This window comes from Mycetomoellerius zeteki, unplaced genomic scaffold (assembly GCF_001594055.1).
Source record: "Mycetomoellerius zeteki isolate Tzet28-1 unplaced genomic scaffold, Tzet1.0 scaffold106, whole genome shotgun sequence".
Taxonomy (NCBI): Eukaryota; Metazoa; Arthropoda; class Insecta; order Hymenoptera; family Formicidae; genus Mycetomoellerius; species Mycetomoellerius zeteki.
The window spans coordinates 3038359-3061574 of NW_017255975.1; the positions used below are offsets into that span (position 1 = coordinate 3038359).

The 23216-nt window shown below is 42.4% G+C and overlaps 1 protein-coding gene across 1 annotated transcript in view; it reads left to right on the forward strand.

The window, feature by feature from the left end:
* The first annotated feature begins 3045 nt into the window (after nt 1–3045).
* The window catches only part of LOC108723961 (RNA-binding protein MEX3B), a 40619-nt gene continuing 20448 nt past the window's right edge, over nt 3046–23216 (forward strand). The window contains exon 1 of the mRNA XM_018450040.1: nt 3046–3507. Coding sequence (XP_018305542.1) covers nt 3210–3507 — 298 coding nt within the window. The 5' untranslated portion in view covers nt 3046–3209. The remainder of the gene's footprint in view (nt 3508–23216) is intronic.

Consider the following 23216-nt stretch of genomic DNA (forward strand, 5'->3'; position numbering starts at 1 on the left):
AATCAACGAAATGCTTGTGAAACGGATAAAATTCAAAATTTGTTAAATGCAACGACGAAATTGTGCGACGCATTTACAGCTAACAGTGACTTTCGTACAGTCGGTGTTAACGTCGATGTCGTCGGCTAAGGGTCAAGGACAATAATCGGGAGAACTCAGCACAAGTCGTAAGATTTTCGTCCCTCGGTTATTTGGAAAAAAACTCAATTAAGTAAATCGCGGGTAGCGACAAGCGTGCGGATTCTTTCCATTAGGCTCTTCCCCAGGGATACATTTGACGCGATATTCAGTTCGCAGGGTGACGATCCACCGGTAATACGAGATTTTTTATTTACGATCTAAACATGACGCAAGTCGCTGTTGTTTCACCAGACTTATATACGTCCTCTCTCCCCCTGTTAAAATAGAGAAATAACTGCGCAGAAAAATATCGGTGCACCTCGTGTGCACGGATCGTGCGCGCGAAGCTCGTTGACGGCCAGGGAGGAGAGAAGAGAAGAAAGAGCGTTATACGATCCACCTAGGTCGGTGCACTTTGACCCGTTCGACATTCGCGAGGAAAATCATATATCGTCACGGGCTACATTTACTTCAGATTTTACAATTAGCTCTTCGTACGTAATACCTATTCTACAATTACATGCAGGGACGGAGACTTTTGACTTTTCTAGATGTGGAGTATCTCATTCGAATGAGGAGGGGGGAGAGGGATTTCAAAATAACACGAATATTTTATCTCTTTTTCTGCATATGCGACATATATTTCTTTATATATACACCTTAGTCAAGTAGTTTTTCGTCAAATCAAAATTTTTTTTTTAAATTTGTCAAAAATTAACATATTTTTTTAAATACTCCGAATTCAGGGAAGTCAACACTCACAGGAGCTCTGGAAAGTTCCATATCCTCCACAAGGAAGTTTCTGTTTATGATTGGTCAATTCTTACAACTTCAATTATTTTGTAAAATGGACTTTATAAAGAGTAACGAGAACGGATTTTTGCATAACGCATAACGCACAAAGCATAAAAAAAATCGACCAATTAAAGTCTTTTATTTCATGGAAAGGCAGGAAATGGAGGACTTTAATTGGTTCCACAGATGTAAGATTTTTCTATTTCCAAGAATCAGAAAAAAGATAGTAAATTAAACGAGATTAATCTTACATTTATGGAACCGGTCCTTAATTTGTTTATGCATAATGCATAACTCATAATGCGCAAGAAAATGAACCAATCAGAGTCTTTTATTTCCTCCCTTTTCATGAAATAAAAGATTGATTGGTTAATTTTCTATGCTTTATGCATTACGCGTTATGCAAAGATCTGTGCTTCGGCCTTAACGTTCTAACATAAATTCCGTATGACGTATTGCGACAAAATAAGAAAATCGAGAGAGAGAGAGAGAGAGAGAGAAAGAGAGAGAATCGATTCGCGATCGCTGTGTACATCTACAAATCGTTCGAAGGCGCGGCTCAGCGTCGAGTAACACCCTCGAATCGGAGATATCCCTGGCTCTAGGGGATTCGCATCCCCGGTGTCGACAGCACGACAAGCCAAAGACACGGCTGCGTTTTTCCAGTCAATCCTACGGGTCCGGGATTCGCCGCTCCGGGAAATCGGAGCTGGTAAAACGCGCGGGCGTCCGTCCGGCGTGGAGGGACGAACAGTGGCGTTTCCACGGGGAAACTTCGCCGAGGCTCGAGCGGATACACGAACGAACGAACGGAGGGGGTTGCGTGGCGTACACAATCGAGGACGGAGTGCACGCATCCGTAGCGTTGAAGGAGCCGAGGAACGAACGCGGCGACGTCGGTCGTTCGTTCGCTCGCTCGCTCGCTGGTTCATTCGGTAGTTGGCTCGCTCCCTCGTGTTGCGTTACATTACATTGCGGCGCAGTGCCGCTACGCCGCGCTGGTAGGTGCGCTAGCGCCTATGCGCCGGGTTCGATGGTGGGGAGGGGTGGCGCGTACCACGTGACGCGGCCAGCCAATCGGACGCGCGCATAGCCGGCGTCCGGCACATGGCGGCGCGCCGGCTTCGACAGTCGCAGTCGCAGTTCGTCGCAGTCAGTCGCAGTGGTAACACGAACGAGAGGGTAGTTGCACGCGCCTGCCTTCGAAAGGAAAGATCGCGGTGAGAGAAGAGAGGCGAGAACGAGAGAGCGAGAGCGAGCGAGGGAGCGAGGCGGTGAGGATCACGAGCGGGAAAGAGAAAGACGGGAGCGGAAACGGAGCGGACGAGAGAGAGAGAGAGAGAGAAGCGCGCGCGGCCCTTGCCTTCGTTTTCAGTGTTTCGGTCTCGCGCGACGGATCGACTTCTTGGACGGCTGAGTCAGTTCCAGTCGGCCGGTGACAAGGCAGCCGAACAAACGCGCGACACGAATCGTCACGTCGTCCTGGTCGTCGGTAGTCGAGGAAAGAGAGAGAGAGAGAGAGAGAGAGAGAAAAGGAAAAAGAAGAGGATCGCGACGGAGAGAAGGAAGTGGAGGTGGAGAAACGAACGAACGAAAGCATCGGTCGAAGACCAAGCGACTGTACGAGTAACGAGCGTAAAAGAGTGGAGTGACTACGGAAACCTCGCTCTTCGACACGAACAACCGCATAAACTACACGCGTTCGGCGGCGGGAAGGTACAGTGGGAGATAGCCATTTTCGTTGCCGGTGCGCGGTACGTACGACGTAGACACGACCGGCGTGTGCCTCCCGGCGCGAAGAGGAACGTGCGACTGACTACTATCACACACCGCGCCGTCGTCGCGGCCCACGTTACACCGTTCACGTTCACGAGAGGGGACCGGAACTGATTACGTTTCAGAGCGGAAGAGATAACGATCATTCGAAACCGAGCCGACAACGTTCGTTATCTTTCACGCGGTGCGTCGAATCCTCTTTGAGTTTTTTTACGCGTACGTAAATAGTCGCAGCGTAGCGTCGCGACGCCAAAGATCATCACGCTCGACCCTAACCGGTGGAAGTTGATCCTCGTCGCATTATCATCATCGTTGTCGTCTTCGAGGCAGCGCGAATCATTCCGTTCGTTTATTCGATAGAGAGGAGACGACGGAAGAGAGGAAAGACCGACGTGAATATACGGTGAACACTCGACAGCGCGGACCCTAGTGCAACGTTTTCAACCATCATCGACATTGTCGTCGTTCTACGTTTCGTCCGGTGTCGCACGATATACGGGAATTTGTAATCGATCGAAATGCCGACGAGTTTGTTCAGCGAGATGGACCGCGGCACGAACGGCGGCGGTGCGGGCGTCTCCTTCGAAGATCAGCGCGCTCTTCAGCTCGCCTTCGAGCTGTCGATGCTCGGCATCCCGGAGGGCTCGTCCGGATGCCCCGGCACCGGTACCGGCAATGGCACCACCAACGATCCGGATCCGCTACAGACCGCGCCAGCCGTCTTCGAGGAAGCGCGTTCTAAGAAGAGCCAGAACATGACTGAGTGCGTGCCGGTGCCCAGCAGCGAACACGTGGCGGAGATCGTCGGTCGACAGGGTAAGTGTATGTTTAGTACTCTGCGAAATTTTATGTCTCCCTTCGCGCCTTTTTTATTCATGGGTCTCTCTGTACGTTTGTCGACTAAGGATTGTCCTTGTTATTAATTTTAACAGCGAGACGCACGGGTGTTGTATTCAAGAATTGAGGCCGGTATTCATAATTGGTTCTTATCTTTAAGATTGTCTTAAGTAATGTCTTGAGATGCCGATACACAGCCTGGCTCTGATTGGCTTATAACATCTTTAAACTGTACTTAAGACAGCATCTAATATAAGAATCGCGACTATATCAATATCGATCATTCAGATGTATTAGTATCGGTAAATATTTTATCGACTGAAAATTCTAAAAAAAATCTTACTATTTTCTGCTTTTTTATTTAATTAATATCATTTTTTCCTTCTAATTCTACATTCTATTCATCTATATTTCTACACAAAATTATTTAATTAATAATTAATTCATCTTTACCCTTCCATTTTATTTCAAAATTATTTATAAATTTCTTTCATAATGTTTAAATTACTACATAAAAAATATCTTAAGACACATTACTTAAGATGGTCTTAAAACAAGAACTGTGAATACTGGTCTGAGATTTACGGGATAAAACAGATAAAATTGGGATCCTTGAAAAAAAGGATCGTTTGAGTATCTACACTCTAAAAAATATCGGTGTGGATTTAACACCATGTGGGGCTTACAATTCTCATCATATTGGTGTCAATACTAACATCAACACATGATAGATTTATAACCCCTAGTGTTTGTATCGGCACCATCGTAATATGCATTTAAAACCCATGAAGTTAAATTGCATCTTTTCAGTATTAATATTAACACAGTGAGATTTAGATTAGACATCACATATCAAATCCACACTAATATTTTTTAGAGTGTAGGCATTAATTTCATTTGTCCCGTACGTCTATTTTTCTATACCAATGTAGATTAACTTTAATCTCTGTTTAACTTACTTTTATTTTATCTTCTTCCTACTTCCCAGAATTAGAAAAAGATAAAAGAGTAAATTATATTGAGATAATCCACATTGGTAAAAATAAGCCACGATCGATATTTCTCGGCGGTTAAACAATACGTTCTCATTTCTACCAATGTAGATTAACTTTAATCTTGGTTCAATTTACTCTCTTCATTTTCTTCTGATTCTTAAACCTAGAAAAAGATGAAGAGTTACTTGAACGAGATTAAAATTAAATTGCGTTGGTAGAAACGGGTAACTGGGCGAAAGGCAACGAGGGATGACTCGGGTCTCTTCGGTACTTTTTTCAAAATCTCGTTGCAACGCCAATACTTGGCGTCATTTTTCTTTTTCTTTCTTTTCCTTTAAACCTCTTTCGTATATTCCGGTTGGTGGAGTCGCGGGCGATTATAGCGCCACTGACAGTTCATTGGCACGACTGTAAACGCGACGCACGCTGCGAGAAACTTGATACCGGCTACGATAGAGTAATTAAACCAATTTACGTACGAATTTCATTTCGCGCGGGCGCGCGCGGGCGCGCGACGTGGACCGGGCGGGAGATCCGGGGTTCCCCCTTCCTTTTCCCTCGAACCTGTCGTAGGTCGCGGTCGTTATGGCTCCGTACTTTTTTTCTTTTTCCCTCCCCGTTTCCTCTACTATTCGTCGCCGTTCTCAACTACCGCGGCGAAATAGTGTTTACGATTTCTATCACACGATACGATGCGACACGATACGTCGCGCTTGCTCGCGCGCGCGACTCATAAATAAAGACGCGTTATATTCTGCATTGCACGGCCGAGACCGATGACTCTCTCGGTCCCAACCTTGAAGAGACCGGTCACCGTTCTGCGAAACTGCTAATTCGTCTCGCCCGCTCTTCTTTTGTCCATGCCGACTATAGTCCCTTCCCGCCTTTTTTTTTATTCCGCCACGTCACTTTCCGAACAGAATGCCAAAATGGTTGTATTTCGCACCACCGGAAATGCACCGGATGGTCGATGTTAACTTATGTCAATGTCTACTTTTGACCTTTACGCTATTGTGTTTAACAAGGTTCCCGCAAAAAATGAAGTCATACAGTCTATGGAAAACTGTTCTTTATTGTCGGAGAATAGAATTTTTGTATGAATTTTTTCACGGATGAAAAAATTTACACAAAAATATAAAATTTTTACCATTTAAAATTTGATATGCATTATCCATGCATTGATAGAAGGATTACATACAGAAAAATACATTCTGTAAAAATTATTTCAAGTAATAATTATTTCAAATATTTCAAAATTTCATATATCTGCAAATCTATCGTAACATCACAAGCATCTAATTTATTCAATTAAAATATGTTGAATTTTAGTCAGTTTATTGCCTTGTTCAAGATTATTAAATTAAAACAAATTCGAAATTTTGTGTATTATATAAAATCGCTTCTTCGATCAATTTGATAATATTCTTCAAAAGAAAATAAATTTGTGTTTTGAATAAGTTTTCTAAAATTTTTTCAAGTTTTTAGTTTTTTTAATTTTTTCCTAAAGTTTTTATAATAAATATTTTTTATAATTTTAAGACCATTATCAAGAAGATATTCTTTGTTGAAAATAACAATTACTTAAAAGGAAGAAAGTAAATTAAGTAGTCACTTTTCTTAGCAATAGAAGGTTATTTTTCTGTGTGTAGGCTTCAAACACAATGATGGGAATAAGGAGTAAGGAACAAGAAATAACAGATTTCAATCTACCAGGAACCGTGTATTCTGGTGTATTTGATTTCCAGTAGATTGAAATCTTCCTTATTCTCCTTTCATTGTATCTAAGTCATTAATTCTTAATTGGATAAAGAAAATAATATATATAACGATTCGGAACGAAGTGTTGATGTCATAGCTTGTTGCAGTTTATCCAAATCTCCGAAATACCAAGTATTTCAGAACATAGATAAGCTTATCGGTCGAAGCTATTTATTTCGAAGCCTCATTAACCTTCGTAATATTTACGATACATAGCACGTGTTTACACAATGTGATCGAAGTAAGAAAGTATCACACAGATCATTTACTATGGAAAAGATACTTTTCGTAAAAGCGTACATTTGTTTTATCTTTTATCAAGTTGTTGCGCAAATGATAAGAAATCTTTCTCGTTATTGAGCGATTAATTCAGTCAATAGGTGGAGAAGGAGGGGGGAGGGGGACAAGGAAGCGCTCCTATTGTCGAACAATGTTATGCGTCCAAGTTCGTGCGCGTCTCGCGGAATGTTTAGAAATTCAAACAACGGCGCGGCACGTGGCCTTGCCATTTAAATCTTAACGTCTGTCAGTGGCGATTGTATACCGCTGAATAATCGGCGACGATCAATACCGTTCGGAGAACCGACATACATCACGTTCCCGTGCATTCGTGCACGCCGTGTATATATATGTATGCAATATGCATATACATATCTCGCTAAGTTGTTTCGTCAATGGGCGGGTGGATCCGCGATGCTCGTTTCGCGAAACTTGGCAAGCGCGAGATATATAATGCATATATATATATATATATATGTGTGTGTATGAATCGATCGATCGTGGTATTCGAAGAATAAACCGAATGAAACCGCGCCAATAGTCAGGGACGCCACTTCCCGTTGGAGAGGAGTGCCAGGAAGGAAGCCGTATAGCTTCGCGGTCATCGTCGCGACCGCAGTTGATATAATACTGACCGTGCGACGTAACTTGTCGGACTTGAAACGACGTCGTCCCGCGCTTGAAATTCCGCGCCTCGCCTCGAGAGAGCCGCCGTACGTGCTCGATTCTCCCTTCCGCTGCCCTTCCGGGTCCCGGTGCGCGTGCTTTTTAATCGACCGTTTTATCGCGTGAGAACCGCCCCGCCACTCGAGATGAACGTTACAGTCTTTCGTTTGGAAAAACGCGGTCCAGATTTTTCAAGGTATTGATTCGACTCAGCTTGGGGCCACTATTTTGTAACTCGTTATGACAGTAACGACATCGTTACATGCGCAGTTTTTTTATTATACAGAATATCCGTGCAACGACGATATATAATAGTCGTCGTTACTGTAACGAGTTACGGAATCATTTCATCCTTGTTTATCAAATGACAAACAAGGATAAATAATCACAAGCGTTGTGAGCGTGAATCGGAATCTGGAATCGTACTTTTGAAAAACATCGTATACATAAAAATATCAAGGAAATCTATAGTACACGTAACATGCACTGAACAATAGAGTCTAGTATTCGCCACTCTGAATTTTTTGGAGTGGAATCTCACTCCAAAGAATGAAAATTGAGTCAGTCTTGAATTTTCAATCTTTAAGTGTGAGAAATATTCTAAAAATTTCAAAGAGTATCAAATGTTGAGTGAAATAATTCTAATCTAACGTTTGGCTAATATAAACAAAAATGACTTTTCTAAATATTTAGCAAGTATTATCAAACATAATAATACAACCAACCGTTTGGTAGTACTAAATATTTAGAAAAGTAAAAGTATTTTGTTTGTATTAATCAAACTTTCAACATTTGGTAACTATTACTGGTCTCTTTATTCAATGATACTGTATAGTATTTTTGTATATTTTCGTATGCGTATATCTTTGAAGAATACGGCTCCTGATCGTCAGTCTGGGATTCGCAATTTGCACGAAGTCGTAAATCGCGTCGTATCGTGTTTTCGCTCGCGATGCGCTCGCGCTGCACATCCGGCGCGACCATTGATCGACTCTTGTGAATGAAACGGTGCCACGATTGCACGCCAATTCGAATTAGTGTTTTCTATAATAAGAGTTAACCAAATGAAGAGTAACGATTTTTGATTATCTAAATCCATATATAACAACCAAGCAAACGCGAATTTTAAATATTGTATTTAAAAATAAAAAATAGTACAAAAGTGTTATACATGGACATTAGTTAATATTATAATAAAAAACGGTACCATTTTTTTTTCTGATGCAATTGATATCAATTTAGCCTTATATTTCGTATATTTTTGACGTCATACATGCGTATGTATAACGTTAGGCATTTAGTAGTAATATCCAATTTAAATATGTGCGTCCCATTAGGCGCTCACAGCTCTTGCGAGCATCATTTATCTTTGTTTAACATTTGCTAAACAAGGATGAAATGATTCCAAGAGCGCTGTGCATCATATGGAACGCAGCCATGGTAAAATGAGTGTTATCAACGTTAATTTGTACATGGCGGCTGAATATGGCGGCAGTTTGGCGTATCTGTTATTATAGAAACATTAATTTTCGAGTTACTTCATGTTTCGCTTTTTTTTTTCTACGTGTGAATACTACGTGTGAGTACTAAACAATAGTTTTTCCAAGATTTTGCTGAAAATTCTATGAATTTCTATCGACGCACCGTGAAACGGAATTACACGCATATTCTGGCCTGGTTTCTCCAATACGAGATGCATTGCGTCTCGTAGATAAGCCACGATTCCTAGGCCAGGCGCGAAACCAGTTTGACATACCTGGCATGAATCATTGCCGCCCCGTCGTAATGCGAGAGTTCTCGTGCTCGCGTGGCCGAGCGGCCCGTCGACTCTATTCCGGCGGTTTCTCTACGAAACGCGATTGTATCGAATCGACGACGACATCTAATGAGTTTGATACGCCGTTTCATCGTGAGGATGTAGCTATTTGTTGATCATTTTCGTTCGTCGTGCCTCTCTTCGCCTCTCTTCTCTTTCTCCTCGCTCTCGTATTATCTCTCTTGGGTCTCTGTCCCTTGCGATTGGCCGTTGTTGTCAGTTCTCTTTCTCTCCTCTCTCTCTCTCTCTCTCTCTCTCTCTCTCTCTCTCTCTCTTTCTCTCTCTCTGTCGATTATATACGTCTCTATCACTCGCTTGTAACTCTCCACTGGACCGGAAGTTGTAATGAGTGCCTCTGTCGCCAGACTCATAGCCTCGCGTCGCATCGTGGCCAACGATGACGTTACTTTGGAAATATCACGGCCGGTTATCCAGGTCGTTAGCTTGTGCACCGCGTGACTTCGAGAGGGAACTTGATTCACGAGGGGAACGAAAAAAAAGGAAAAATATGTAATTGCAGCTTCCAGGAATTGTGAGAGCGCAAAGAGCGATCGTGGTATCCTGACGTAGAATCATCTATTTGTTCCCTTTTGCTTATATCCAGTACTTCTGTATATCTTGTTTTTCAATTGTTATTTCCAATTTGGACAAACATCAAAATTGAATTATTTATGTAATATGCATCTTTTAATCTATTAAAATTGTATTTTTCGTTTTGATGAGATTTAGAAAATCAACGTTTAAAGATAAAATTTTCAAGACTGTGTGTATTATGGAACTCTTATTTGTGCACTTTACCATATGTTCTATATATTTCTTATGTATGAATCGCCTTAACCACAGGTATTCTTAAACATACGTAGTCGTTTTAAATTTCGAATTACGAAAAAGAGATCGTTGACGATCGTAATGCTTAGCGATAAAAGTACCGAAACATGCGCGCGCGACATACAGTGTATACATAACGCTATGCAACGTAACGTTCCTCTCACAAAGCCGTGGAAATTCAAACATAAAACTAGGGAAAACGAGCACGTGCCGCGTGTCGTGGTCTCGCGATCCTGCGCCACGCCGGTAAGGATTTTCTACAGAAACGGAAGATTTGTGTCACCGATGAAATCGTGTTAATGGGTTCCGCGTCGTCGTTAACGCGTTCTCGTGAAAAGCAGAGGGAGAAAGACGCGGCGGCGGAAGGAGAGAAACGGGCAATCCTTCGTACGGTTTTTACGACTCATTCGTAAAGATAGACCAGGAACGGTCGGGTAAGGTATACCGGTTACGTACAGTAATCTCTCACACACCCGAGTTTGAAATTCTGACCTCACGTGCCGACTATGATATACTCTCTCCTTCCGTAAAATATCGCAATCTTATCTGAGGAATATGTACCTTAGTGAAAATGTTTGTCAAGTGACGTGGAGTTTTCCCCGTTACAATTTTTTTTAATTTATTGATTTATATAAAAGTATATAAAACTCACGGTATGTTTCGACTTAATTTAGTCCTCTTCATTTATATTAATATGCGCTTATTTTGTTTTTTTATACTTTAAAAAATGTAATTGCTCATTTATTTCACGGCTGAAGAGGACTAAGTTAAGTCGAAACGTATACCGTGAGTTTTATACTTTTATATAAATTAATAAATATTATCCGTCGCTTTAGATTCGTTTTTAATATTAAGACCTTTATTTGCTGTTGTCCATTGCTTTTGCATATATACGAACTGTAACAAAAATAGTGTTATATACTATTTATTTTGGTTGGACAGAGATTCCTTTGTAACTTGTTTTTTTCTTATGCAGCACGCTAGTATTGACTGAGTGACTAATGCAAGATAAAGAGTTAATATTTAAGACGGAAATGTCGGATTTCCTCGAATTTTACCTGCTATTCAACTGGCAGAGTACAACTTCGGGTTTTCTTTGATCCTCTTTTGCATTCTCTGTTTTCACGCTAATCGTCGAGTGAAAAGGAAAACTTTCTTATATTTTCTAGATAATCGCGCGGCTAACGACCGAGAACGCAGCTATAAGCTCATTTGCATTAATGAAGAGTGCCTGACAAGTGCCCGCGTTCCGATTTCTTCGGCCACTGTGTCAGTCACATCGATCGGCGTAGGGGGATTTAATCTGAATTAATGTCATCATTTAAATAGAATTTAATACTCGTTTTTTTAGTGCAGCTTCTTTCGAGGAGGGGGGAGAGTCGCCCGTGCATGCGCATAGAAACGTGTACACCGTATGCACCTCAACACACCCCATGTGCATCGCGGTTATTTTCAAAAGCCCTCCGATCCGGCTGGCCACAGAAATGATGGCAAAATGAAGCGTTTCCGGCCGTGAAAGCAGAAACTTCATTCGGGAGAAAGGGCCGGGTTACGCGAATATTATTACGCGCGTGTTTTCGGCTGCACGGACGCCGATATTTTGTTACGTGGCCCAACTGTCAGAAATCTGGTCTCTCTCTCTCTCTCTTTCTTATGGCTTTATTTACGAGAACGCGTCAGCCCATTCGTCTGTTCGTCTGTCCTCTCGTCGCTTCGTTCTTTCCAGTTCAATTTGCGGGCGAAGATGTCGAAACTTCCCGCGCTTTCTCCACTGGACCTTATGTACAGGCCGACCTGCTTCTCTTCAAAGATGAAGTCTTGCTCGCTTGAAAATTTATTTCGTTATCGGTACGTGAAACTTAATTTTGCGATACTCGATTAATTACTCAATCGATCGTAATTAATGTTAAAATTTTTGAAATATTTTTCCTACCAAAATCAAAGGTGATAGTCCTCTAAAAATTAAAATTACAGGGTTCACTAAATTTCGATAGAGCATAATCTTAGTTTAATTGCAACTAATGGAGGGGAATAACGAGATAGTTCTCCAGTTATTAGCCAGTCATTTTATTGTATTTTATTACAGTCAGATATAATAGCGTGACAGAAAATTGCGTTGGGTTTTCGAGAGCAGTTTTCAGGATCATCGTGCATACGCGGCCGATTTCGAGGCGCAACAGCAGCCTGAAATTTGTTTTTTCACCGCAGGCTCCAGCTCTTCTCGTATCTCGCACAAAAAGATCGACCGAACGCGCAATGCCGCGGCACATTTCGAGAATGGAAGAGTCCCTCGGAAGAAAAAACGAGAAATTGCTCGACGGAGCGATGGCCAGGCCAGGGTGGCGTGGTGGTGGTGTAGTGGTGGTGCCGGTACTGCTGGTGCCGCTGCGCCGGTGTCGGTAGTGATGATGGTGGTGGTGGTTGTTGATGCCTTTGTTGGTCTCCGAAGCAGCTGCCGACCCACACCGGGCCTTTCCGTTCTCATGCTCGAAACTCGATCGACACTCGACCCGCGGGAACAAGCGAGAAAGATAGAGAAAGAGAGGAACACGATAGGCAGGTCGAAGAGGAAGCGCTGGTCGCACGCGGCGATGAGAGAGATCGAGATCGAGAGAGTAGAGCAGTAGGAGAGATTAAGAGCGAAGGAGATGTAGGGACGGAAGGAGGAGCATCGACTGCTGTCGGCATGAATTTGTTTGAGAGCCGCTGTGAGTTTCGACGTGTTGCCTCCGTCTAGCAGATGTTTATGGCGCATTGCCTGAAATGAGCGGTTTTTCTCGTTTTCTATTTATTTTGTCTGCCATGTGTGCGTGAATTACCCTCCGGACTTACCGACCGGAGGTCCTCTCTTGTCTGCCGAACTTCCCTCCGGGATCCTTGATCAAGATAAAATTTTCTTTTCGTAGCACTCTTGCGAGAAAACTGTTGAAATTGTCTCTCGAATGGCTTGGGACATTTTATAAAATATTTTAGAATACCGACCTCGATACAATAGAATTGTTATATCATAAATCATAACATGCTTGTTAAAACTGACACTGATACCTTTGGTGTATTAATGACAGTTGCAATAAGTACGTTGTACTGATTTAACAATAGTAAAACGATTATCGGAATTTATGCGGAACGACGCGATAAAGAAATTTTATTGCCATTAATTATGCAATCCGTATAATGTAATTGCCATCGTTGAGGATTTGATCGACGCGAATACGTCACGTGAGGCATTCAGTGTATATTTCGGTAGGGTGTGTACGCGGTTATTCATATACAGGGTTGCGTGTTTACACGCAAAATATAATAATCTATACGTACGTGTATATAATGTAAACTGTGTTGTTTTACGTGTTATGGATCATTGAAGCTTATGTTTCTTGTGTTTACACTGGACTGTACTAAAACTTCTATTGCTCGTATATTTTCATTTGTCAATATTAAAGTCAGGTATATTAACGATCATAAAATTTTTAATTATCTCTTCTTGTATTGCTTTATTCAATTTGTAATAATTTACATATTTTGCCTTGCTTATATAAGATCTGTTTTCTGTAGCTGAATTAATGCACTTTTGGAATTTAAAGTGGAATAGATACATGATGTTTGATTTGATATTTGGCGAAAGCGAGAAAGAATTTTAATGCATTCTAATGCAGGAATAAAAAACAGACCTATTATCTATATGTACATATTCCATGTAAACGTGATCTTGAAGTATATGGTCTTAGTCATATATAAAATATGAACGTTTCTGGTAATAATTTTTTTTTGTATAAAAGCGAATTCTTTCAAATTTTGAATTGAATTGTGCACGTGACTTTTATTACATTCTCGTTCCGAATAACATTCGCTAATACGGGTTAAATCGCACGTCCGTAGATCAGATGGGACTATCAGCGCACATTTATCATCCTCCAGCAATTTGGAAACGGGAGAATTCAACCTTTAATAACCGCGGATCTCTTAACCCGCGCGCTTTTCACAAAGAACCTCGGCTCAGACAATTCCCGGAGTTCTTGACACCGCAAAGACGAATTTGCATTCCCTACGAGATGATAATGAAAGACCGGTCTCGCTTCTCCTAATCCAACCTGTGGTTGAATAGCGGGTTGTTAACGCTAATTAATGACCGGAAAGTTTGTGAATCGGTCTCGCCGCGATAATGTAAACTCCGTCCGCCGGTGTCGTTGATCAATTTCTACCGTGGCCGATACCGGTGTCCTGCGGGAGACAGGATAGGATAGAATTTCGGTCCACGAGATGTATGCGAGTGCCTCATTGGAAGCGGAGGACGATGTCTTTGTTTGTTGGGCGCTGCCAAGCGGGCGCGGGACAGTATTCGAGGATACACGAGGAATATCGAATATCCGAGAGAGCGACGAACGCACGACCGGCCGGTTGCCGCAAGAGACTTTGCCTAAGAACCTTCTTCGCTTTTCTGCCCTCTGCCGCCTCGTCCTGCCTCCTCCTAAGGCTCCTGCCGAGCTCCTCCTTTGTCAGACCTCGGTCCCCGGTCTCTGCGTTTCCTTTTCCTCTCTTTATCACGCAGGACATATAGCTTGCACCCAGGATAGTGCACCCGCGGTATTGCATATCGTCTCTGCGCAACTCTATAGCACTCGGGGCTCGGTATAATTTTACGATTCAAAAATACGCGTAACAAAGTAATTCCGAGCTATCAGCACGCAACTTTCAATACAAGTAAACATATAGACTCAGTTTTTTATTGTCTGATTAATTTGTGATTTATATTTAACCTCATTCAACTTGATAACGTAAAAAGTTTTCTAATTATAGTTATTCGCTAATAGTTTTGTAATTATAACCTTAAAAGTTATTCATTACAAAACTATCAGTTTAGTGATTAATTACAGATAGAAAAATATAGTTTTTACATTATTGTCACGTTAAGCATAACAAATTAATCACCAAATGTAAAATCGAGCCATTGTGAGTTTGTGTGCAACTAGAATATAATTCAAAAAGATATTTTAAGATTGAGAGAAATAATAAAATTATTAATTTCTGTTTACATTGTATATTTTCAATATAGAGAGAAAGAGGCAAAGCATTTTTCCAAAGTTCTATCTCACATTCTTCAAACACTAGTTACTAGTGATGACCATGTTTGAACCACCGTGTTTGAACGTAAGGCGACGATTTCTTACAATCTGTCGCAACTTATGGCTCGCGTAAAATTGAACGACGGCGCAAAAACTGCAACAAAGTTCGGAACACCGCGTGTGCGCGGGAACGGGTTTCGACACAGTTCGTGTGTGAAAAAAAAAGTGTCATTTGAGCGTAAAGGGAATTCTTTTCTTTTTCACAACGGTGCACATCCTCTCTGCGCGACGCGGCACGCACGAGTATCCGATTATTCCGAAGACCGAGCGTACCAAGAGGAAGTGGTTCGCATAACCCACCCACTTCTGTCTCTCTTTCTTTCTCTCTCTCTCTCTCTCTCTCGTATGCAAGCGCATGTACACACGACTCCGCGATGAAGGCGTGAGTGTGTATTATGCACGGACGCGCGGGCGGTCGAGTCTCTCTCGCTCCATTTGGCCAATCCGCATCCCGTGTACTCTGCTCGCAACAATGCGCTCGACGTGGCACTTCCGTCCGGACGAGGAAAGCATCGAGAGCCTCTGTAGAGCCTCGTTCCTCCGAGGCTCCGTTTAACGCGCCAACAGCTGCGCTCAATAAGCTCGGAGAAAAATTATCTCTTTCTGATAAAGATATCACTTTCTTACGCACCGATTACATTAAACTGCAACGATGCATTTCTCTTTTCTCAATTCGTTAAAATAAATAATATTAAACAAAGTATCTTTTAATTCCGAAATTTGAATACACAACAACTAGGAAATGAAAGTCTTATGCCCATTTTTATCAATGTAGATTAATTTTGATTCAACTTATTCTTTCTTTTGCTAATTCCTAGAACTAGAGAAAGAGAGAGAGAAAAAAAGGTGAAGAGTTGATTGAACTGAAATTCAAATTAAACTACTTTGGTAGAAACGGGTTATTAAACTGTCAAGTTGGATCTTTAGTTAATCTGTAGCTTTAAATAATTTGGATAATTTTATATATACATCCAATCCTGCGCGCCAAATTTAATTTTCATCGATCTTGAAACGCAATCTTAATAGAATTAGAGTAGTAATATCGCGAATTAAATTGATAAGCAATTTAATAGGATTGATGTTCATAAACATTTTACGATATCAATAATCTGATGCTAATTAAGTATCTTAAAAACTATCAATAATTTTATTGCGAAAAATCGTTAGAATAAATTAATACAATTAGAATTAATTAACATAATTCGCTAATTTATCGTTATATATATATACACCGATTATTTTACATCTTGATTTAAATCTCCATGTTAAACACAGGTACATAAACGCGCGATGGGAAAATATCGACGAGGAGTACGTCGACGAAAGCGCGTATTTTCGTGTCGCGTCTCGCGAGCGCATTTTTTTCCCGGCTCAAGGGAAAACCTCGACCTCGCTCGCCATCAACCGACCTTTCTTTCTCCATCCTGGTTAAGAATCGAGTACGAATGTCGACCAAGCGGAGTACGTAAGAGAACCTTCATATAGTACGTCGAACTGTGACGTAGTCGGCGATGCGTGTCCTAGGTCAAGATTCAAGACTGTCTACTGTGTTGGCCGACCGCTTCTTTCTAGCCGAAGCCGGGGCTTCATCCTTTCGCTGCTTGGGCTCGGTTTAGCTCGATTCTCGACCGTGTGTATGCGTGCGCAGCGAACATGCGAGCATTCTCGTGCACGCTGCCGCGTGCGTGCGTATGCGTGTGCGCGTGCATGCGTGCGCCTGCAATGAGGAGCGAGACACTCCAGCACACATTCGCTGCCTATTCGTCTCTCTCACTTTTTCTCAGCTATACGCCTATGTTCTGTGTTCTCCCCTCTTCCTTCTCGTAGCTCACGCGTCTTCCCACTCACAATCCGGTCGGTCCCTGTCGCACAGTCATCCGTTCACTCTCGATCTCAAGATGAGGCCAATCGACTGTCCCAAACTTTTTTTCTCGTCGACGCGCGCCGTCCTAGTAATGAAATCATGCGTCGCGGGCAGCGACGTGAAATCGAATCAATTTCCGAAGGTCGACGCGCGAAAGCGCCGTAATTAAGCGTTTGCCTAAAACGTGCCATTTACGCTTATTTATAGTTAATTTTGAATAATTTACGGATTTATATTTCTGTAAAATATTTTCCAAATAGGTACTCTCTAAATCTGAATCAGTGGATAATCAATGATATCAGTGCCAAGTATGCCACTGGTAATCAGTGAATGAAATGTGAGATCCCTAACCTAGCTGATCTTTATTATGTAATCTAACCAACCTTGTTTTAATGCATAAATTCAATGAATATGGTATTAGAGGATTGAAATTAACGTGCAAATATCAGTATCTTAGTTATATAATGCTCAAACATTTTTCCTTTTTTAATTGAACTTCACTGATTATCAGTGTCAAGTATGCCACCCGGTAATTAGTGACTATCCACTGATTCAGATTTAGAGAGTAGTATATTATTATGAGATTACTCACAACATGGTTCTGAATGCATTTATGACTTTTAATTAATAAAAGTAAATAACCCCGAGGAAAACGTGCGTTGCTAAGCATTTAGATGAGGTCACCGAAAAGACCCTTTGTCCGTAAATATCGCGAGAAAGCTGTCGTCGGCACTCGCGTGTGTGGCACGTGCTGTGTGGCGGCTACGTTAGCTACGTTAGCCAGCCTTTAAGGCTTTTGTCACTGTTACGCAATCGCAAAAATCGCGGAAAGGGAAAGCGACAACGACGATGGCGGCGACGACGGCGGCATTCTGGCCGCTCTAATGAGAGATGCACAGCCCTCGGCGATTCGAGAGAGAATGATGTGAGAGAAGATGACGAAAAAAAAATTTTGTGGCACTGACCCACTTCCGCTTCCCTCGCGCACTGTACGTCTTTTTTTTTTTTATTCACTGCAGATAGACGAATCCTTCATTGCGCCTTCACACGAAAAAGTAATCGGTAATAAGTTACTCGCGTTCAACCTTCTAGCGATGAATACTGCAGCAAGTACCGTTTATGCTGCCGTAAACATCGAGCAAATTTGTAAGTCATGTTTTGTGTACAAACATTATGATTATGCTAGCTTATACATTATTTGGTCATTAATTTCCGCGCGTTTTGGAGTAATTTCTCGATGAAAGCGCCAGTTCAAGTATATCCCGATAAAAAAAGATAGTGTCTCGGGTTATATTGATCGATTAAAAAGTAATTGCCAATCGTTAATCATAATTGCGCAATTACTAGTGTGATTACGGTTTAAAGAAATAACGTGAAATGTTGATTTGCTTACCGCTTACGTTTTTTTGTGTGTCATAGCTCTTATTCTCACGTCGCGGTCGTGAGGCGATTCGCGTTTATCATCGCGTGTCTGACGACGTGCGTCGTGTGTCTTTCCATGCTATTAGACGATTCAGAAGTGCAACAGTCATGCATAATTCCTTCCTCGGCTTTTTTCGCGTGCCTCGCCGACGACGACGACGATGACGACGGTTTGGTTGCGTAGCAGCAGCAACGGCTGCCGCGTACATACGCACATGTATATATTATGCGGCCGACGATAAGCGCGACTGTAAAGCCGAGCCTCGTGTTCCAATTATTCAGAGAGAAACTTTCGCTCCCGCGGTATTATTGGGACATGTAACGCGATCGGTATTAAGTTGCCTTTACGCTCGACATAACATTTTGTTCTCCCGACGTCTGCGCGAGCCCACGTGCGAAAAATGAGCGATCCGCTCTTATTGCTCTTTTTTTGTACGAGAATTTATTATTCGAGAGGAACTTTGCGAAGATATTACTGCAATATGTGCACGGAGAAAGAAGTACTATGTAATAAAAGTTACAATTTTCTAAGTAAATTTTGTGGAATGATAAGTCCATGGAGGGACAGACGGCGCCATTTATGTAAAATTTACTTTATTTTTCTGGTTAATGAGTAATTGTCGTATAGAAATATTGTAAGGTACTTTTTATATTTCGTAAAGTAAATTTTGTTGAGAGTTGTTCGTGTTTACGTCTTAAGAATAATACACCGAGAGAAATGGTTTGGTTGAAAATGCACAAACCAGAAGATTCTGATTAAATCAATCAGAATTCCGATTATCTCTCAACTAGAATTTTAGATCTCAGCTAGATTTAATAAAAAAATTTTCTGATTAAATCTACTAGAAAATTTTCTGGTTAAATCTAAAATTCTAATTGAGATAATCGGAATTCTAATTGATATAAATCGATCTTCTAGTTGTCTATTTTCAACGAAACATTTTTCTCAGTATATAATTTACTTTACTGTAAGGTGATAATTACTTGAATAGATACTTTAATTGTAATGTAACTTTTTACTTTACACCTTCGGTATTTTGACTTTCAAGCAAATAAAGTTTGTCATAAATTCGGTAAAAATAGCTAGAATATTTTCACTGATCTTGTAAGATAAAAATTACACATTTTTCTCCGTATGTATAAAAAAAAAAAAGAACCCGTTGGTTCCGAATATCGGTCGTCTCGATTGAAATCGCTAAGTGTTCCTAACGAACGGTGTTTGTCGACATCGTCGTTCATTAACTTAGAGATGATGCCAGAAAAAAAACGTTAACCCCGATTCATCGTTAATTGTTAGTGAGACACTAACGACATTAGAGCGACATATTGCACTCGTAGTTGCGCCACGTGTTTCGCAGCACACGTGTCTCGACAATTAGATCGTCTAAGGATCGAGAGAGAAAGAGAAATATTATTTGAATTTAAATTTTAATACTTTTCCTATAGTCGTGGAATTAAAATGAAGCGCTCACCGTATAATAACGGTGTGCAATGAGAACCAAAATTTGAAAGGTCACGTAAAGGTAACGAAATCACGTGAAGCAGATTAATGACAGCATTCTATAAAGATTTATGATTTGAATCAAAATATTATTAACAGAACGTTCTTTTTGCGAGAAAGAGATTTAGATTAAACACAACAGCTTTTTATTTTTTTATCTTTCTTTGTTCATATAATTCCGCAAAGTGAGATTTAACAACCTGATGGAGAAGTATTTACGTAAACGGCAATATCGGGAATCTTTCCACTCCCTGTGAGTATCCCAATGATATTTCGCCCGGGCGAGCCGACGTCGGTGACCTCAAACTCGATTGGCGGTGAGGAATCGAGAGAAATATCGTGTCGAAATTCACAAACCGCTTTTTCTCAGAACGAAGATCAGAGATGAAATCTGCTTTTTTATGCGGCCGATCTATCCGATAGTTACCGAAAAGCGTGCGAGAGAGGAAAATGATAACGGGGCGCCTAATAGTCAGCGATTTGGCGACGCTCGATCCTCGTAGACAACAAAGAGTCCGGCGACGAGGATAGGTGGGGGGAGGGTTCTCAACCTCCGAAGCGTGCGGCGGTCGCGCTGCGAAACACATCGTCGGTCCCGGCCCGTGGACCTCGTATACCCGTTCCTTTGTCCGGCCTCTTTTGAAGAACCGCCGCGAAGGAGAGCAGCTCGCCTTGAGACAAAGCGCACGCACCTACCGACGCAAAAGCACGCGTGTGGTGCGCTACCTTACTACCCTCTCTGCCTCGCCGTGCCCCGCGTGCTGCCTTGTCTCTCGAATGTCTCTCCTCCTTTTCATCTCGCTTCGCTGTCTCTTCTCTCTTTTTCTTTCTTACTCTCTCTATTATTATGTTTTTGCGATTTATTTGTGTCTGCATCGCGGCCGATTTTCAATTTTTTTTCTTTTTTTCCTCCCGCCTACCTTTCTCCGCCTTCTCCTCTTCGAGGAAGGAGTCGTCGGCCTCGCGCACCGTGCCCTCCCGCGCACACGAATTCGCAGGTGCATCGGGCTTCGTAAACTTTGCTCTTTCAAGGAAGAAAAAGGAGAGAAAGATAACGGCCGCGTGTCGCACCTGTACACGCGTGCCCGTCTTTTGTCAACGTCATTCGCGCCGGAAAGCAGCGCGCCAGTTAATCGGCCGCGTTAAGAGACAAGGTGTACGAACGCACGTGCCGCTGCTTCCTTCGGACAACGCGAGCAGACAGGTGCCCGATGTAATTAAGCCGACGACCTGGCCAGGTTTGTCCTGCAACGCCGCGCGCGCGCGCGCGTTTCGCGTTCCAACGCGCCCGAAATATTTTATTCCACCTCGATGCAGTGTCTTTTTTTTTTTTACATTGTCGACTCGTCGCGTTCTTAGACGAATCGCGATCGAAATGATTATAATTTCAAATTTCGACGTAGCAAACACGTGAGAATGATTTTCTTCTAAGGTCGGTAGCGACAACAGGCGTTAGGTACATTCTTGCGTGTCTTTGCAGCACCGAAGACTAAACTCAAGATTTTATCTGAGTTTTGAGAATCGTTACTATTCGCACCGTGTTCCTATTTCGAAAGAGAGAAAGCGACGGATAGAACGGTTAGGTGTACGTTAGGTATACGTCTGTCCTCCACAGGTAGTCGTTGAAAGTGGTGCACCTTCCGTTGTGCCAGGGCGATTTTTGGTATTATCGTGCCGAGGGTATATCTCGTGTCCTTCCGGACCTGACCTCGTCCTCATGGCCTGTCGGCGTTGTAATACCTGTCTTTCAATGGAGGGAGTTGTTATATACCTGCGTTTCACGAAGCTCCTCACCCTTCGCGCGGAACATTTTGAACGATAATGGCCCGTGTCTAACAGCTGCGGCGAGCAAAAAGTACTTTGACGGAATTTTCCAGCCCATAGCTGCTCTCCCACCGCTCTTTTCGTTCACTCTATTGCTTTATCTCCGTGAAATCTTCTTACATGTTAACTTTATTGTTCTCATTTCATTGTTGTCGTCATTTTCTCTCTAGATTTTAACAATCCCAGAATTTTAACGGTTCAATGGGCCAAACAAATTTTGGGAAACGTAAATATCTATAGGTATATGATTTTAAATATATTATAGACATATATTTTTGAAGCACAGAAGTAAGAAATGAAGGAGATATTCCGCTTCCGTATTTCGAGTACCGGAAGATTCGCGATAATATTGTCGACAAACACAGGACATGCAGGCAGATCACGCAGTACATTACGGGGTAAAACCTCCAATAGGCGAGACGACATCGTCAGACTGTGGTACTTCCTGCCGATGACGGAGGAGGCTTAGAAAGTACGAGGGGAGAAAAAAATTGGATGGCGTATTCGCCGTGACGGGCAGACTGCCACGGTGGCGGCCATTGGCTGCGCTAGACGAAGAAACGGAAGGTGCCCGGATCGTGCTTCGCATCCGAAAGCTCGTTGGGCTCGTGCCTCCTACCGTTCCTTCTCGGTCGAGTAACCATTTCCGAGAATTTCCATCGATTGATTTACAAGAAGCGCCTTTTAGCTCTCCCGCCTGTCCGCGCCTCGTCTAATACTTTTTTAAATATCCAATCGGGAATTTTTAATTTCCTGGAAATGAAATTCAGTAAAGATCCTCCAATAAGAGTCGGGACACGAGCCACAATTTGTATGCAGGATAGTAGTTTTAACAAAACTCTGCGAGAGAGAAGAACATTTCTTTTCTTTCTTTTTCTTATTCTGTTTTGTCTTATCTATTTCTTCCTCTCATCAGGAATTGTTAAAACATGGACTAATCAAAAGTGGCTTTCTCATGTTGAGAAAGCCACTCTATTAGAGAAGGGAGGGTCTCTACGGAGGTGTGAAGAGGACGTCTGGTGCAGAATGGCGAAACAGTTTTATCGGAATGCGCGGCTTCTTTTATGCGAACGAGTAGGCTCCCTTGTTTTTCACAATATATCTTTATGTCACATCTATTTATCCCAAGAATGTGTTGCATTTCGAGTTGGCTAACAAGCTGCCAACTCAACGTAGATTACAAGTCTCTTCATTCACATCTAACCAGCGTGGGTGGTACGAAAAAGACGTCAGTTGGAAGGAAAGAAAGCGAAAATCCGACCTGGTCGTTCGACCGACCGGCCTGCCGGCCTCACTCGTGTTGCCTTATCTCATTCAAACAATCCTACTATCAGAAGTCTCCCGAGTTCGCATATCGCGTTCTGCAACCAGCTCGTCGCTTCGTCACTCATTCTCGTCGTTCTCTACGACGTGACTTTGCGCCATCGACGCTCACGTTGAGCACCACTGAAGCCTCGAATCGTTGAACCACGGAGTGGTTCAGTGGCTCCAAGGCCGGCGGAAACCACGGGTGGGATGTGCGGGGCAGAACGGCCCTTCTTCGACTGGAATCGTTTCTCTCTCCCATACAGCGGCGTGAGCGCGCCTTCCTTCGTCGACCTCTGCTTCGTCGTGT